The sequence below is a fragment of the Pongo pygmaeus genome, chromosome 5, assembly GCF_028885625.2.
Source record: "Pongo pygmaeus isolate AG05252 chromosome 5, NHGRI_mPonPyg2-v2.0_pri, whole genome shotgun sequence".
Lineage (NCBI taxonomy): Eukaryota > Metazoa > Chordata > Mammalia > Primates > Hominidae > Pongo > Pongo pygmaeus.
The window spans coordinates 119,072,855-119,092,331 of record NC_072378.2 but is presented as its reverse complement, the minus strand read 5'-3'; the positions used below and the strand labels follow the sequence as shown (position 1 = coordinate 119,092,331).

At 37.2% G+C, this 19,477-nt stretch overlaps 1 protein-coding gene across 7 annotated transcripts in view; it reads left to right on the top strand.

Moving 5' to 3' along the window:
• Positions 1-19,477, top strand: part of FAM184A (family with sequence similarity 184 member A) — a 119,707-nt gene that overhangs the window by 79,165 nt on the left and 21,065 nt on the right. For all 7 annotated transcript variants that reach the window (XR_010126766.1, XM_054490351.2, XM_054490352.2 and 4 more), the window contains exons 10-11: positions 17,630-17,842; positions 18,459-18,612. Coding sequence is in view for 6 of the 7 variants with exons in the window: in XM_054490351.2 (XP_054346326.2) it covers positions 17,630-17,842; positions 18,459-18,612 (367 nt within the window). In the remaining variant the exon portion in view is untranslated. The remainder of the gene's footprint in view (positions 1-17,629; positions 17,843-18,458; positions 18,613-19,477) is intronic.

The window sequence follows — 19,477 nt, the reverse complement described above, 5'->3', positions numbered from 1 at the left end:
GAAAAGGAAATCATCATCTGAGACAAGGAAGTCAGGATGAGCTATTTATTTGGGGTGGGGTGTGGGTGGTTGGGGAGATGAGATGGTAAGTTTTCTCTTAGATGTATTGATTTTAGAATCATAGAGTATTTTAGAATTTTTCATACTCCGTGGGAAAGGGCAATGACTAGACTAAGAAACAGCATTCAAATAAATGCCCTTGATCAAGAGCAATTGAAAAGCCACTTTCAGTAAGGTTTGTTGTAAACTGCTTTCTGATTTTTAGATCAATGCTATCCAATGTGATAGTAAGTATCTTTTCTTTTTGCTCTTTTAAATATGGTCTTTTAAATATAGTTACTTTAAATTATACATGTGGCTCATTTTCATGTTTCGGTTAAAGAGCACTGATGCAGACTATCTAGATCATGAAACTATTGACTAAATTTGGCATTAGAGCTCAGTACTCATTCTGCTATTGTTTTTTTTTTCCTGAGATGGAGTCTTGCTCTGTCACCCAGGCTGAAGTGCACTGTCGCAATCTCAGCCCACTGTGTCACTGCAACCTCCGCCTCCTGGGTTGAAGTGATTCTCCAGCCTCAGCCTCCCAAGTAGCTGGGACTACAGGTGCGTGTCAATGCCTGGTTAATTTTCATATTTTTAGTAGAGATGAGGTTTCACCATGTTGGCCAGGCTGGTCTTGAACTCCTGACCTCGGGTGATCCACCTGCTTTGGCCTCCCAAAGTGCTGGGATTACAGGTGTGAGCCACCGCGCCTGGCTGCTATTCTTTTTCTTAGCTTTGAATTTTCATTGTGTTAGCCAGAAATGTATTCTGTCTCTTTTAATTTTTTTTTTTTTTTTTTTTGAGATGGAGTTTCACTTAGTCACCCAGGCTGGAGTGCTGTGAGGTGATCTTGGCTCACTGCAACCTCTGGCTTATTTTTGTATTTTTAGTAGAGATGGGTTTTGCCATGTTGGCTAGGCTGGTCTTGAACTCCCAACTTCAAGTGATCTGTCCACCTCTGCCTCCCAAAGTGCTGGGATTACAGGTGTGAGCCACCATGCCCAGCCATACCACTACCTTTCAACTTTCAATGGAAGAATAGATGGAAGTAGATTCTGAGATAGAGGGAATAGCAAGATAGCTAGAATAATAATCTCTTCCTGTTTGGGTCTGGTGGCTCACACCTGTAATCCCAGCACATGGGAGGCCGAGGTGGGTGGATCACTTGAGGCCAGGAGTTCAAGACCAGCCTGGCCAACATAGAGAAACCCCGTCTCTACAGAAAGTACAAAAAAAAAAAAATTAGCCAGGCATGGTCGTGCACACGTGTAATTCCAGCTGCTTGGGAGGCTGAGGCATGAGAATGGCTTAAACGTGGGAGACGGAGGCTGCAGTGAGCCGAGATCACACACTGCACTCCAGCTTGGGTGATGGAGTGAGATTCTGTCTCAAAAAAAAATCTGTTCCTAAGATAACTCAGTCAGATTCCTTGACAGGTTCCCTGAGCAGTGACAGCAAATAGTGAAGCTGACCCTGAAGGCTCTGAGTCCTCTCTCTAGACATCAGGAAAGCAGGAACCTATATTGAATGTACATTCAGAGCCCTGGGGGAAAGAGATGGCTGGAGTAAGATAAAGGAAAGTCATAGGAGAGAGAAACAAAAAGACTAAAGAGAAATAGCATATGAAGAAAAGAGAAAAGCCAGCTAGAAAGGAAAGTGAGAATAGCTGGCATGACCTAATTTCACTTTCTTAGAAAATGTGGAACGGAATTAAAGTCTACCAAAACCAATCCAAGTCCATCATCCTTATTTTCCTACGCCAAGTCCTGAATTCAAAGTTAATTAGTGATATTTTCCTTTAAATATGAAAGTTTTTAATTTCTCTTCAATCAAAGAACTGAATGACCATATTACTTTGGCTACATTATATCCTCTTTTATCACACTTATGTGGTTAGTATTCTTCCTCTTAAGATTTTTTTCTTCTAAGATAAATGATGCTAAATTGTTTTCTGAATTGATCTAAATAATTTTTATTATGAATTAATATTTAATTTTCATTTCCCTACCCAAAACTCCCTTATTAGAATTTTAAGTCCATCCAGTTCTTAAATTGTCACCTTTAGGAGAAGAGAATGAAGAGATGGAACTATGAAATCTGTACCTAGCTTTAAAAGAGAGTGTGTGTTAAGAATACTGGGCAGTCTTTAATGAATACTGAGCAAAATCTGTTCTATAAAGTACTGTAGTAACACCTGTGATGAAATGCAGAACAGTCGGTGACTTCAGAGGTGCTGCGGCCCAGGACACATTTAAAAAATACTTAAGAACATTTAGACAGTGTTATAATAACAAATCAACTTAATCTGTTTCTCTTTCATGTGATGAGATACTAAAAATAATTAAAATATTTTCAATCTGAAAGGGTTCAGTGATCATATGATTATAAAGTTATGTTAGACCGAGTCTCTGAGAAAAAGTATTAAGCATAACCTAACACATTAGCTTGTTTCTACCTTCATTTTATTTGTATGAATGAAATTCATGTCATTGAATTTTAGTTAAATATCGAACAACAGTTTGTGACTTTTTGTTTTGGGAAACTTTTCAGAGCTTTGAATCCCAGTTCTGTATCTTAGATTTATTTGTCGCTTTCCTCTAGATATTAGTATACTTGAAATTAACATTAGAAAAAGAGTTTACATAATTTGCTTTGAGAAGTTATACTGTTGTATTTTAAATGTTGAAATTGGACATTTTTTTTCTTTTTTGGAGACAGGGTCTCACTCTGTCTGGAGTGCAGTGGCACAATCATGGCTCACTGCGCCCTCAACTTTTCAGGCTCAAGGGATCCTCTCACTTCTCGCCTCCCAAGTAGCTGAAACTACAGGCATGTATCACCACACTCAGTTAATTTTTGCATTTTTTTGTAGATACAGGTTTTCACCATGTTACCCAGGCTAGTCTGGAACTCCTGGGCTCAAGCGATCCACCGCCTCAGCCTCCCGAAGTGCTGGGATTACAGACATGAGCCACCGTGCCCAGCCTGAAATTGGAATTTTTTAAAACTTTAATGTATTTTACTTGAATTACAATGTAAGACTAGTATCAATATTGTTTCAAGGAAGTTAGAAATTTTTTAAATGACACAGATTTTGTCAGTAATGAGAATTCCATTCTATTGCTTCAGATTTTTTATTCAAAGTAGAATTGAAAGTCGAGCAATAACAATTATGGAAATTCATGGATATATGCATGTGGAATATCGTGTACGTGTAAAGCATTAGTAGTGCTTTTTATTAAGCCCTATGGCAATGTAGCTCTGATTACACAATAGTATGGTGATTCTGATAAATTATAATTAGTCTTCTGGGTGTCTCCTATTTCCCACTCCCAGTATTCAGTGTGGCTTCAAAGGCTTTATGTGATGATAACCCTCTGGCTTTTTTATTATTTATTTATTTATTCATTTATTTATTTATTCATTTATTTATTTTGAGATGGAGTCTCGCTCTGTTGCCCAGGCTGGAGTGCAGTGGTGTGATCTCGGTTCACTGCAACCTCTGCCTCCCGGGTTCAAGCGATTCTCCTGCCTCAGCCTCCCAAGTAGCTGGGACTACAAGCGCATGCAACCATGCCCAGCTGATTTTTTGTATTTTTAGTAGAGACAGGGTTTCACCGTGTTAGCCAGGATGGTCTCAATCTCCTGACCTTGTGATCCGCCTGCCCCAGCCTCCCAAAGTGCTGGGATTACAGGCGTGAGCCACTGCACCCGGCCAACCCTCTGGCTTTTTAAGTGCCTCTAATCTTGGCCCACATCACCTCCATATTTATTTATTTATTTATTTATTTAAATTCGAGGTATTGAAATCAGTTGTAAGAAATTACTTTTGCATGTTCTTTCATGCATTTATCCATTTATTCAGTCAAAATTAAGTGCCTCTGATATGCTAGGCCTTGTGCCAGAATAGTAACTGGCTCAGAGTGATCTTTGCCTTCCTGGAGCTTACAATCTGAACTGCAAATTGGGTGTTAAATTGCAACTCTGGTAAACATTCATGTGTAACTTGGGGAAGGCGTCTCTAAATGTGGAATTCTTTACCTGAGACCTGTAAGAGTCAGGCCAGAAGAACAGCATTCTGAGCAGAGGGGGCAGTGTGTGCACAGCCCCTGAGGAAGCCCTGATGACACCTTTATTCTGGAGAGTGAGAGCTAGGAAGCTGGGGAGGTAGGCAGGATCATATCACGCCAGGCCTTCTTTGCCTTGTTAGGGATTTGGGACTTTATCCAAACAGCAGTGAACTGTTGAACGGCTTTGATCAGCAGGAGGGTGAAATATTCACATACTGTGATTTCAAAACTGGCTGCAGTGTGGAGAATAGATTAAGGTAGGACAAGCTAGGTGTCACTCAATGAACATTGCTTTCCTCTTAGAAGCCTTTCTGTGTTCAGATTTATATTTTCAGGACAAATAATATGTTTTCTTTTTAGTAATCTATAATTTTCTCTTTCTGCTATTATTAGAGAGGAGAGAATTAATTTATAGAGTAGCAAAAACTAATCAATGTTAAGGGTTCATATCATTCGTTAAGTTTTTGAATAAACATTTGTTAATCATTTACCCTGTGCCAGGCACCAGTTTGGATGCAGAATGTAAATAAGACAGGCTTCTGTCCTCTAAAAGCTTACAATTCAATGGATTTCAGTATTTGTATAATAACATGTTTGCAAATTACAAGCATGTAAAACCTTGTCCTATTTTCTAAATGATTAAACTGAGGTTTAGAACAATGAGATAACTAAGAGCATTGTTTTTTATGTACCAAGTGCTAAATTTCTAATTAAGTGCAGCAACTTTTTTTAGTTATTGTAAATTTTCTTCCTCACTTATCTCAAAGTCTCATTATATCTATACTTCAATAATACATTCCTGAAATACATTCAGTAAACTCACTATGCTGAAGTCTCCAAGTCTTCTAAGTTGAAAAGGCTCTCTTAAGGCTCTTTTCATGAATCTCAAAAATTAACAAGAAACTTAAGATGCTTTAAAACAAATTGACTATTATATAGGCCATCTTTTTGTTAACATGGATCTTACTCATATAGAATGCTTCCCAAATAAGTATTTTTACATACAAATGTTTGGTTTATCCAGTATTTCTTTAAGCAGACATGGTGTCTTAACTTGGACTGCTATAACAGAATACCATAGATTGGATGGCTTTAAAACAAAATTCATTAATTAAAATTTATTTTATGATTTTTTGAGATAGGGTCTTGCTGTGTCTCTCAGGCTGGAGTGCAGTAGTACAATCATGGCTCGGTGTGGTCTTGACCCCCTGGGCTCAAGTGATTCTCTCACTTCAGCCTTCTGAGTAGCTGGCACTACAGGTACATGCCACTATGCCAGCTAATTTTGTTTTTGTGTTTTTGTAGCAACAGGGTCTTACTTTATTGCCCAGGCTGGTCTTGAACTTGTGAGCTGAAGCAGTCCTCCCACCTCAGCCTTCCAAAATGCTGGGATTACATGAGCCACTGTGCCTGCCCACAACAGAAATTCATTTCTCACAGTTCTGGATTCTGGGAAGTCCAAGATCAGGGTGCCAGCAGATTTGTTGTCTGATGAGAGCCTGCTTCTTGGTGCATAGACAGCTATCTTCTTACTGTGTCCTCACGTGGTAAAAGCACCAAGGGAGCTCTCTGGGATTTCTTTATAAGGGCATTAAACCCATTCACGAGGGTACTGCCCTCATCAACTAATTACCTACCAAAGGCTGCACTTGCTATTATCCTCACACTGGAGGTTAGGCTTTCAACACATGAATTTGGGGCTAAGGGAACACATTTAGTCCACAGCACTTGGGGATCTCAACCAGTCTGTGGTTTAAATACCATCCATATGTCTTTCCTTTACTTCCCATGTAATCCTTTAATCCTGTTTATTCCACCTCCAAAACATATTCTAGCTCTATTTGCTTTCATCTTCCCTAGTAAACACTAGTCCAAGCCAATGTTACCAAGGTCTGTCTCCTGTCTGTCCTCATCAATTTCACTTTTCTTACAGCACTCAAAGTGATCTTTCACGATGTAAATCAGATCATGCCACTCCCTTGCTTAAAATCCTCTCAGGGAGGCTGGGTGCGGTGGCTCACGCCTGTAATTCCAGCACTTTGGGAGGCCGAGGCAGGCAGATCACGAGGTCAGGAGATCGAGACCATCCTGGCTAACATGGTGAAACCCTGTCTCTACTAAAAAAATACAAAAAATTAGCCGGGCGTGGTGGCCGGCGCCTGTGGTCCCAGCTACTTGGGAGGCTGAGGCAGGAGAATGGCATGAACCCGGGAGGCGGAGCTTGCAGAGAGCGGAGATCACACCACTGCACTTCAGCCTGGGCCACAGAGTGAGACTCTGTCTCCAAAAAAAAAAAAAAAAAAAAAATCCTCTCAGGGGCACCCCATTGAATCCAGGCTGTTATTCTGTTATTCTGACTCTCACTGTCCTACTAAACCTTAAGCCAGCTGGCCCCTTTGTGTATCTCCTGTCTCATTTCAGCCAACTGTCCCTCACTAACCCTTTCTCTGCTCCCACACCCACTTGCTCCCAGCTTGCTTTCACCTTCAGGGGCTTTGTGCTAGCTGATGCACTTGCCAGGTACTCTTTCCCCAAAGTTATCTCCTATTTGGCTTCTGCATTTACCCCAGTTTAAATGTTACACTTCTAAAATATCTTTTCTGGCCGGGCATGGTGGCTCACACCTGTAATCCCAGCACTTTAGGAGGCCGAGGCAGGTGGATCATTTGAGGTCAGGAGTTCGTGACCAGCCTGGCCAACATGGTGAAACTCCATCTTTACTGAAACAAAAAATTAGCCGGGCATGGTGGCACACACCTGTAATCCCAGCTACTCAGGAGGCTGAGGCAGGAAAATCGCTTCATTCCAGGAGGCAGAGGTTGCAGTGAGCCGAGATCGTGCCATTGCACTCAGTCTGAGTGACAGAGCAAGACTTCATTCATCTCAAAAAAAAAAAAAAATTAAAAAATAAAATAAAATATCTTTTCTTACCATCAACTCAATATCTCCTCCAGTCATTCCCTATCACACCAACCTTTTTAAAAATCATAATACTTTTTTCCTTATTTTTATACATTTGTTTTACTATCTTATTCAACTCTATCTCACCCTGCACTTAGAATGTTTTCTGAAACATCATAGTACTCTAATTTTTTATTTATTTATTTATTTTGAGATGGAGTCTCACTCTGTCACCCATGCTGGAGTGCAGTGGTGTGATCTCAGCTCACCACAACCCTCGCCTCTCGGTTCAAGCGATTCTTTTGCCTCAGCCTCCCGAGTAGCTATAGCTGGAATTACAGGTGTGTGCCATGACTCCTGGCTAATTTTTTTTTTTTTTTTTGTATTTTTGGTGGAGATGAGGTTTCGCCATGTTGGCCAGGCTGGTCTCGAAATCCTGACCTCAAGTGATCCACCTGCCTTGGCCTCCCAGAGTGCTGGGATTACAGGTGTGAGCCACCATTCCTGGCCTAATTAGTATTTTTAAATGAAAAAGCTTACTTCAGTTATGTATTAACAAACAGTGGTATTGCCACCCAGCAGCACTACTATGCCTTTACCAATTGCCATGCCAGGTCTGTGATGTAAGCTCACTTCAGGTCACAGCTTGGGCACTGTACCGATTGGATTCAATATTTTCATGGCCTGCAACTGGGTGTGGACAGAGGTAGTGACCATATGAGTTTAGATTTCAAATGTTCAAATATATTTCTGTCATATAAAGCCCCAAATCTATACCTAGGGAAGGGATGATTTGGCATGTCACTCTGATTTGGCGTATTCTAATTTATCAGATAATTCAGGAATCTTAAATAACATACATATTTTGTCTGATGACACCTTAAAGAGTGAAAATAAAATCTACTTCGTAAGTAAATGGTATAAATTTTAGGTTAACTTCTGGTACTAGGACATCAGTTCTAAGAAATAAAAAGATGTTGGCTGGGCGCTGTGGCTCACGCCTGTAATCCCAGCACTTTGGGAGGCTGAGGACAGCGGATCACGAGGTCAGGAGATGAGACCATCCTGGCCAACATGGTGAAACCCCGTCTCTACTAAAAATACAAAAATTAGCTGGGCGTGGTGGTGGGCACCTGTAATCCCAGCTACTCGGGAGGCTGAGGCAGGAGAATGGCTTGAACCCAGGAGGCTTTGGTTGCAGTGAGCTGAGATCGCGCCACTGCCCTCCAGCCTGGTGACAGAGCAAGACTCTGTGTCAAAAATAAATAAATAAATAAATAAATGTAAAAATACTACAACTAAAAGTTCTTCCAATTTTCTTAAGTTTTGTGAAGTCTGGAGAAGTTAAGTCTCTCATTATTATATAAAGAATATTGAGTATGAGAAAGAATAAAGTAAAAAGTAAAATTAACTGGTGATGTACATAAAAGCATGAGAAAGTTGAGATTGAGAAGTTACGAAGTCGTAGAAAATTAATCTTTTTATCTCTTATATTTGCAACTTTAGTAAGTTATATCATTGGATATCTTAGTCTAAGTTATTAGTAAAAATTATTTTCCAATAAAAACTATCTTTAGATTGTGTCACTTCAAGAAATAATTAGAATATGCAAAAAATGAAAACAAAAGAAAATTGCAGTCTTTCTGAAAATTAGCAATATAAATATAAAATATATAGCAATATAAATAAAAAATATTATTTTGTATTTTTGGAAGGTAAAAAATGAGGTGATTGAAAATGAAATTATATTTTCATTTCCCCCATATTAGGAGGGAGGGAGGGGTATGTAGGTTTTTCCAATGGTTTATCACTTAAAATCATGTCCAGGCCGGGTGCAGTAGCTCACGCCTGTAATCCCAGCACTTTGGGAGGCTGAGGTGGGTGGATCACGAGGTCAGGAGACCAAGACCATCCTGGCTAACACGGTGAAACCCCGTCTCTACTAAAAAATACAAAAAATTAGCCGGGCGCGGTGGCAGGCGCCTGTAGTCCCAGCTACTTGGGAGGCTGAGGCAGGAGAATGACGTGAACCCGGGAGGCGGAGCTTGCATTGAGCCGAGATCGTGCCACTGCACTCTAGCCTGGGTAACAGAGCAAGACTCCGTCTCAAAAAAAAAAAAAAAAATCATGTCCAGAGTAAAAACCATGTTAAAAGCAATTTTTCCATTTAAATTAGCAATATAAATTTAAAATATCATTTTGTATTTTTGGAAGGTAAAAAAATGAGGTGACTGAAAATGAAATTACATTTTCATTTTCCCCCATATTAGGAGGGAGGGGTATGTAGGTTTTTCCAGTGGTGTATCAACTTAAAATTTCAATGAACTTCTGAAAAATGAGCCTGTGTTGTAAATAATTTTGCCAAATATGTCGTAGGAAATAGGATTAAAAAGATATAAGGGTGTCTCTTCTTCCTTTCCCCCTAATATAAAACCAGATTATTATTAAATCTTTAATTTCTAGTGGTTATCTCATATTTATTTCTGGCTCCCAAATTATATGGTCAGTCAAGTTAGTGTTGCAGTTTTCACCGCAACTCATTTCTCATAAGAGAAATTCTCCGTGAACCTACAGCAAAGTGGGCATAATGCTTTGAATAGTTATCTTGTAGCTTTCTAGGAGGAATTTAGAACAGTAATATCCTCTCTTGGTCCCCAATAACCATCATCTTTTAAACTGAACTCTGATTTATATGGCCTAGCCTTTAGTAGTTTGTATAGGTAAGTCTGCAAGCCCACAAATATATCAGACATTGTTTTAAGGGATTATAGATAATTTAGACTGTGTGTCTTTAATTTCTTTTTGTTTAGTTTGTTTCTTAGAACTGTTTTCAACTTGTTTTCTCTTGAGCATATTATAATTAATGTTCTGTGTTTTACTCTCCCTTCTTATTCCTCTTTCTTTCACTTAGTTGATTTCTGAATGTTTCCCTTTATTCCTGTGATCTTTTCTTCATAGCGGCACTCTCTGGGTGAAGCTTTGCATAAATCTATCAACAATGTAAGTGAGCGGCACTTACAATTTGTACACAAGGGCATGTTGCACTTTTCATTTTGCATAAACAACATCACTGCTTTAAAGCTTCAACTTATATAAAAAATACTGTTTGGTATTCAATGAGATATATTTTGTGTATGGGTAATAAAAGCTTCTAACTTTCAGTCATTCATTTGTGTATGCATACATCTACCACATGTATTAATAAGCATATATTTATTATAAAGCCAATTGAGATTTTATATCTCAGACATAAATTTCATTATTTTTATGTTTACTTTGAAAGATATAGTAATATTTTTGAAAAACTATTAACTAGTTGATTCATAAAAATGGAAATAAATGTAAATTTTTTTTGTTGTTAAACTAGTTTATTTTTTGAAAAACTAGCATTAGTGACTTCCTTTTTTAAAAGTACTGGATTGTTATGAAGGTTTATGGGATTTAGAACATATTTTATACATTGTAATGTTATAATTATCAACAGATGAAAAGCAAAATAGAGTAAATCCCTTTCCTAAGAATTGACAAAATGATCAGTCTTTACTTATGTATACTCAAGTATGCAGAAATTCATCTTCAAAATAATATTTCATTTAACACTCATTAACAAAAATTTTTTCTTTGTATATCATAAGAAAAAGTGAGATTTATTTTCACACCAAACCCATACTCAACTTGTCCTTTAAAATTAGATGACAGAGAATTGAACATTGTTGAATATTTTTCTTGATGTCCTAAGGCAGAAGTCAGCAGACTTTTCTGTAAAGGACCAGATAGTAAATACTTTTGGCTTTGTGGGCCAGACAGTTTCTGTGGCAGAAACTCTATGCCATTGTAGCGTGAAAATACTTTTAGACAGTATGTAAATGAATGGGTACGACTGTATTCCAGTAACAATTTACAAAAACAGACTGTAGTTTACTAATGCCAGCCCTAGAGAAATCAAAGCTTTGAGCCTAGAGATGTCCTGTGAAATTCTGATACTCCTGGAATGAAACTATTTCCTCATACCCCATAAGTTTTTCCTACTATGCAAGAAAATAAAAATTTTACCTAGTTTTCATATTCAGTCTTTTTTCTATGTAAAAAATAATTAAAATATGCAAATATATTTAGCAGCATTTTCTTTCATCTCTTAAAAGAAACAGCAAACATTTATCTCAGTGTTGCTGAAATAGGCTATATTTAGAAATTCTTTTTAGCAGTCACATAGAACATAGTACAAATTTTGGCATGATAGCTATATCAATGCAGACATTTTGACATATGTGCTAATTGGGATAGAAATAAGAACCCAAATAGGATATGATTATTTTTAAAATTAATTGAATTATACTTTAGAATATTTGTGACAGCACAGTCACATTTTCTTTAACAGTTGTACTTTTTATTCATTAAACAAAAACCACCTTATTGAAATTGCCTATTAATAACTGGAATGAAAGTACCTTGATTAATCTCCTACAAAAAAAGTAAAAGGGGCTGGTAACACAATGAAATCTCTTTTATAACATTATAGTCATTGAGGATCACCTTTTTACTCTGTCATCATCCACAACAAAACATGACTTTGTCAGAGTGCTGTGCTCTGCAGGATGAGCACCTGCCCACTCCCTCTGTACATGGTATGTACCCCAGCTTTCCATACAAGAGTTCAGTGCTTAGCACATTCAAAAACAAGTGACTGTTATTGATACATCTGTCCTTTATAGATACTTTCTAATTAGTTTTAGTTAAGAGGATGATTGGGGACATGTTCCACAAATTTTTTTTTTTTTTGAGATGGAGTCTCGCTCTGGAGTGCAGTGGCGCAATGTCGGCTCACTGCAAGCTCCGCCTCCCAGGTTCACACCATTCTCCTGCCTCAGCCTCCCAAGTAGCTGGGACTACAGGCGCCCGCCGCCACACCTGGCTAATTTTTTGTATATTTAGTAGAGACAGGGTTTCACCGTGTTAGCCAAGATGGTCTCGATCTCCTGACCTCGTGATCCGCCCGCTTTGGCCTCCCAAAGTGCTGGGATTACAGGCGTGAGCCACTGCGCCAGGCCAAATTTACTTTTCTTAACTAGCCTCCTCAGTAATAGCACATGAGTGATTAAAGAAGAAAAATAAATCATATAATTAAAATATTTGAGCACCTTTAACATTTTACATGACCATTTTCGTTAAGTCATTGGCATAATAATAAGTTATTCCTACTCTCCTCTACTAAGCCTAGGTTAGCAGTTTTTTTTCCTGAGATCTGCTCAGACTGATAGGCTAGCAGTTTTTAATGTTTTATATATTTGAAAGGATTGGAGTTAATACTTTAGAATTAGATTACTTTCTTGTCCCAGTCATAATTCATCTGTAGGTGCTACGAGAGGGGCTTATCTTCCAGGGATTTCCATTTAATCCCTGAACAAACCCAGGCAGCCAACTGGGAAGAAAGGAAAGAGAGAGAACAGCTGTTGTAGAAGTGAGGGACAGTGCCAGCCCTAGGAAGTCTATGTGGTTATTAAAAGGAATGGGTCATATCTAAATATCATGAGTACCTTATAAATGCCACTTTGAAGGGAAGGAAAAAACTACAAAACACAAACTGGCTGGCCCCTCTACTGGAAAAATTATTAAACATCATTAAATCCCTTGGCATACTCATCTTGGAAGAAGCTACATAAAGTTGAGTGTGTGAAAACCACCTCATCCACATCTGCAGGTCAGGACACTCTCATGGTTTCACATTTGAAGTGGTGTTTATTTCTCTATGTGATACATATAGGATGTCTGTCCCCATCAGCTGCCCCAGGGGTCTCTGTTTCAGCTGCTATGGACATTAAGCACTGATCTTTTGAGCTGTGCCCTGGAGCCTCCGTAACTTTTGTATATAAGGCATAGCCAGCATTTATCAGATATATTCTCTACATTTGGTAAAATCATCTAGCCATTTACACATGATCTAGGTAAGAAAGCAAAAGAACAAAATGGTGAATTATATCAAGAGAGACCTAAGCCATTACAGTCTGCAGTAATTACCAAAATATTAACACCAGTTACACTTAGGGATTGAGTGAGGAAAGGGAATGAAGGAGACTTTCCCTTTTATTTATATGTTCCTGTATTTTTTAAATTTTAATAACGAACCACTTTTTACTTTGATAAATAGGAATAAAAATATCTTAGGCAGCCTGGGCCCAATTCCAGACCTGCTAAATCAGAATCTCAAGGGATCAGGGCACAGGCAACTGTCTTTATGAAAATCTGCAGAGATGATTCTGATACACAGCCAGGTTTGAGAATCACAGATTACGTTTACTATTTCAAGACATGCTTTATTTTGAGAACACATCATTTGTATACTTTCTGTATTCTTTCACTTTTGTAACAAGACTAATGGTTTTTGAAGAAAAAAAACACCGATATTGCATCAAAAACCAAAGGTTGTAGGTAAGATGTACATAATTAATGACATGTCTCATATTGACATTCTGTCATACCCAGTACCTCAGATTTGATGTTTCACTTTTTGTTTTGAGAGAGTTCTTCCACAAACACCATTATAGAGGTACAGAATCTTTGTGAAACTGGTCTGTAAAAAGTAGGCCGGGCACAGTGGCTCATGCCTGTAATCCCAGCACTTTTAGAGACTGAGGCAGGAGGATCACTTGAGCCCAGGAGTTCAAGACCAGCCTGGCCAGCGGAGTGATACCTCATCTCTACAAATAATTTAAAATTAGTTAGTGCATGTCTGCGGTCCCAGCTACTTAGGAGGCTGAGGTGGGAGAATCACTTGAGCCCAGGTGGTTGAGGCTGCAGTGAGCCATATATATATATATTTTTTTTAAAATGGAGTTTCGTTCTTGTCGCCCAGGTTGGAGTGTAGTGGTGCGATCTCGGCTCACTGCAACCTCTGCCTCCTGGGTTCAAGTGATTCTCCTGCCTCAGCCTCCCGAGTAGCTGGGATTACAGGTGCCCGCCACCACTCCCAGCTAATTTTTTGTATTTTTAGTAGAGACAGGGTTTCATCATGTTGGCCAGGCCAGTCTCAAACACCTGACCTCTGGTGATCCACCCGTCTCGGCCTCCTAAAATGCAGGGATTACAGGCATGAGCATCCGTGCCCGGCCCATATATTTTTAATTTTTTCTTTTTGAAATTTTTATAAAACTTTAATATTCCACTTTCAAAAAGACTGTAAAACTTTATTTTCAAAAAGACAACCATTTTTTAAATGGTAGAGACAGAAGGTGGCAATTACTGTCAGTGCAGTTTGACCTTTAAAATTGTCTCTAAAATGTCTGGCACCTATCAACCAGTAGAATATATTTCATATCTAAATTGCTGTGCTAAGAATTTAAAAACTAAAGATTAAATTATTTTCTGAAATAAAATTTGTTCTGGTTTATTTAAACAAAATAAGAAATAGAATTTTTTAAATTTTAACAAATGTATAGAAACTAATACCGTGCACTACATAATTTGAATATAATGTATAGTTTGAAGCAACTACGTGTTCTCATTCTTTATTCAACACATGCCTTTCTAGATATTCTATAATTCTGTAATAAAAATACTTATCAAAATTGCCTAAACCTTTTAAAGCAGAGGTTTTTTGTCTTTTCTTCTGAGTTAAAGTTTTACATTAATATGTATTTCTATTGATTATATTAAACTCAGCTGTTTATAGCTATAAAAATTAATTCACTTTACATTGCTTTGCTCATTGTCTTTTAAAGTGCCATGTACTTTTCATGCTGAATAAAGGCTATTTATTGCAATTCTGCTAACTTGTTTTTAAAAAGAACAAAATAAATTTTGATGTTGCATTGCATGATTAAGGCTTTCTGCATATAATTCACATTACTGTCTTGAGCAAGAATTCAAAGATTTTCGATGGCCTTAATATTATTTTGATGTGCTTTCAAAGTTAAGAATACAAAATATCTAAGTATATTTGAACACTAAATTGCATGATCATATCTTTCTGCACATAGTTTATATTATTTTCTTGAGTGTATATACAAAGATTAATCACATATCCTAAGATGGGAAAGTACTATTTTGGAGTTCTTTCAAGGTAAAGTATATTACAGTGTAAAATATTTAAGTGTATTTTATTTTAGCTGGAGAAATTTAAAACTCTGTAGATTTTAAATATGTAACTATTATACACTGTAGTACTTCCAGTCATTCACTTTAAATGTTACCTTTCTTCATAAGTTTCATCTGTTAATAGTTCAAATGTGAGTCAAATTAACGTATGAGAGGTCTGTCGATTCAGCAAACTTTTGAAGTAGGTATTGCAGAAAATAAGAAACACCACTGTGAGCTAATTGGTTTCCTACTAATTGAAGTACGCACTAAATTTGAGGATAGGATCCAGGGCCACTGCTAGCCTATATGGCACCTTTGTGCAAAGCAGAAAAACATGTACATTCTTTTTGGATGGACACAGATCTATACCAGGGCAGACAGCTTTGTGAGCAGAATGCTGGGTAGATTTTAATCCCCACTTGGTCAGGTGCCAAGTAATAGCTTTGAGAATATTGTTATTCTGCATGTGACACACCCTTTCCAACTTTCCCATATACATTTCAACAAGTTATCCTCAGAAACAAAAAAGGCAGTCCCATGGGTCCCCATGCTTAGGCTGGGACTAAGGTTGAACTTCCAAAGAGAGGGCGTAGGTGCTTTCTCTATTTCAAGAACCAACTTGCTGGGAAGAGAATGGCTCTACCAGTTACAAATCATTGTTCACAAATGTCTGTTTTTGTTCTTGTTACCCTTTTATGGTTTATTTTTTCTTTCTAGGCTGTCTTCAATATTTATTTTATCCTGATTTTCATTGCATAAAATGGTGAGAAGTCATGTGGTATAATTTATCATATTCCGCAAGTATGGCCTTAGCTGTGGCTGTGAGATTCTTATGTACATATCACATTCTCACATTTGCAGGATTTATTTCACTCTGTAAGTTGTGGGTGCTGCTGCCATTTAGAGGTATAAGGAGTTGTGATATTTGGTATCAGAGGGTTGCAGTTCCACCTTGGCTCCAAAACTTTAACCTCTGACACCTTAGGTTTTTGTAGAAATTAATAAGCAGAATTCATAAAGTTTCAACAGGTAGAGTCACTTATTCGGAAATACATTAAAACAGATTACACCTAGATTGTTCATATGATTTCTCACCAGTGCTAGGCTGTTTCCATAAAGCCATATGCTAACCTTTATAACTAACTCTGATAACTTTGTCCAGAACCCTTCTGGAAGGCTAATCATCACCCTAAGCTCACTACAGTCTGTGACTGTTCCTGCTGCTTTTTAAAGGGATATGGTGGCTTGCTTCGGACCTTTTCCTTTTTCGAATTAATGATTCTTTCCTCCGTTCTTCTTTTGCATGTCTAGTGATTCCCCACCCTTTCTCTTTCTTTCCCAGGTACCTTTCTTTGTGAGGCATGTGAGGCAACTTAGTCTGCCTTCCATCAATTAAAAGAGAGTATTTTCCCATTTACAAAAACTCACTTTAAAGTTTCCTCTTTTCATTGGCTTTTTTGGCCGCAGAAACTGTTTTACCAGTATATAAAAGCATAGAGTGTTTTAAGTTGCTTATGGAACACATTTTACAACTTTGTATCTGGTTCTCCTAAGTTCCTCTTAGATTTAAACTTCTTTTAGAATACAGTTATGTAGTTTCAAGTTACAATATCCTGTGTATGAGAATAGAAATAGGTCAATTAAATGGTTTTATCAAATGCATATATGAACATATATAATACATACATATACCTGTTTTATGTTTTTATTCTTACCAAAATACTTAATTCTAAGTATATTAAGACATCTAGAAGCGATACAGACATATTGAGGCTGATGTCTGTTTTCAAAAGGAGTGACAAATCAGTTTTCCATAGTGAAAGAAAAGCACCTGACATTATTATAATGGCTGAATAAAAGATTGTGGGACGTTTGAGACATTTTAAAAACTTAAAGATTTTCAATAACTTTGAGTTAAATAAAAAATAAAAATTTACATAATGATTCTAAATTATAAACTGATATATCTTTTAAAGAGTAGGTTTTTAATTCTCAAATAATCTTAGCTAATATTTGTTGAATGCTTAGTACATGCCAGAGTCTGTTCAAAGTGAGCTATGTGTAGTAACATAGCCTGGTGAGGTGTTGATACTAACAAGTGACAGAGCTAGGATTTTAACTCAGAGCTCACAGTCCTATTTCACTTTACTACTTTACAAATAAGTGGTTTAACATACTCTTTTCTCAAAGTGACTATAACCTAATGAATATGTTAGTTGTCTTGTGTTTTTATTTCATATTATGAATTTTTATTGAAACTTTAGATATTCATTGTATTCTAAATGTGGGCTGCAGTGTTCTTTAGACAGTCTATAAACAACATAACTAAACTATTTTCAGAATAATTACAGAAAGTAGAATTTTAAATGGTGATATTAAATGGTTATTTTTATGATATATTTTAGAACATTTTAAATGGAAATATTAAGGCAGTTATTTTACTATCATTAATATCTTTGAAATGCTTTTCCCCCTTTGCTGGGTAGTTTGTGAACTATGCCTTGTATTTATTCTTCATTGTGTACCATTCTGGGGCATAGATTTCCTTGCTGAAGCAGAATCTGGAGATACAGCTTTCCCAGTCTCAGACTTCTTTGCAACAACTGCAAGCCCAGTTTACGCAAGAACGACAGCGGCTTACGCAAGAGCTTGAAGAATTAGAGGAGCAACATCAGCAAAGACATAAATCATTAAAAGAAGCACATGTCCTTGCATTTCAAACTATGGAAGAGGAAAAGGAAAAGGAGCAAAGAGTAAGTTTTATGTGACATACATTCAAATGTAATCCAACTGCCTAATAATAATTAGTCTTCAAATTTAAAAAAAAATTTTTTCTATTTTTTGAGACAGGGTCTCACTCTGTCACCCAGGCTGAGGTGCAGCAGTACAATCACAGCTCACTGCAGTCTCGACTTCCTAGACTCGTGATTTTCCCACCTCAGCCTCCTAAATAGCTGGGACTATAGGCGCACACCACCATGCCTGGCTAATTTTTAATTTTTTTTTTTGTAGAAACAGGGTCTCGTTATGTTGCCCAGGCTGGTCTTGAATTCTGGGGCTCAAGCAATCCTTTCACCTTGTCCTCCCAAATTGCTGAGATTACAAGGGTGAGCCACTGTGCCCAGCCTGTTCAATACATAGACAAAATACATTGAATCAAATTGGTTTCATGATGATTTCTTTATTCTACTGAAATGATCCTAATTATTTTTTCTAATGTTGATTATCTTATGTCTAGTTTTCTTGAAAATGAACCTAAAACATTTTGTATTTCTTAAATAATAACTGAGTTTTAGTAACTGTTTTCTATTTTGTTTGCATTTTCCTTCATATATTCTAGCATAATAATTTGAATTTGTCTTGTTCTAGGCTCTTGAAAATCATTTACAACAGAAGCATTCTGCAGAGCTTCAGTCACTAAAAGATGCACACAGAGAGTCAATGGAGGGCTTCCGGATAGAAATGGAACAGGAACTTCAAACTCTTCGGTTTGAATTAGAAGATGAAGGAAAGGCTATGCTTGGTATTTTGAAAAGATTACAATCTTGTCATATTCATATGTACATTTTTAACATTTTTTAAATTCAACATAAAATCACCAAGTTTTATTTTAAAATTTTGAAACATCAAAATGAATATCTAAGTGTACTGCATATTTTATTTGAAGTTACCAGATGAATAGGCAGGACACAGATAGTAAAGTGAATTCCCCTCAGCTGTCTCTGTACTCCAGCTATGCAAGCAACACCGCTGGTACTCTAATTTGTCCTTTTTGGAGTAAGTGGACTCAGGACATTGAGGTGTCCCAGAAATCAATCACTGCCCAATAGAAAGGGCATGGAGCCACATGTCCTTAGACTGCATGGTCATATGGTTTTTTTACACTTCAAGGTTTTGTTTTAATGGGAAAAGTCAGTATTAGGTCTGACTCTTCTGTTGAGGTATATATTTCTTTGAGATTTCTACCTATGAGGTGTTCACATCATTACTTTTTATAAGGAGGTAAGTTGAGTTTTGAAGAAAAACTGGATATGTATTTAAAGATTTGTTTTGGGTTTTGTTTTTTATGTCATTTAGTAACTTTTTATTCTTACCATCTCATTTTCCTTCTGTTTGGCTTTATTCCAAATTATGCTAATATTTTTAACATGTTGTCATACTTCAGTGGCACACTCTTTCCAAGTAGGAATTTGGAGCAAAGAAGACTGAAGTGTTATCAATATTTTGGGTCTCAAAGGGAAAGCCGTCTGACCCTGTCTCTCATCGATAATGTTGCTAGGAGTCGGTCCCAGACCAAGTCGTTAAAGCTCTCCTCTTCCTCCTTTAGAACCCACTATGACTGCTAGCATGAAAATAAGATTAAATTTAGACATTTGTCAAAGATTTGT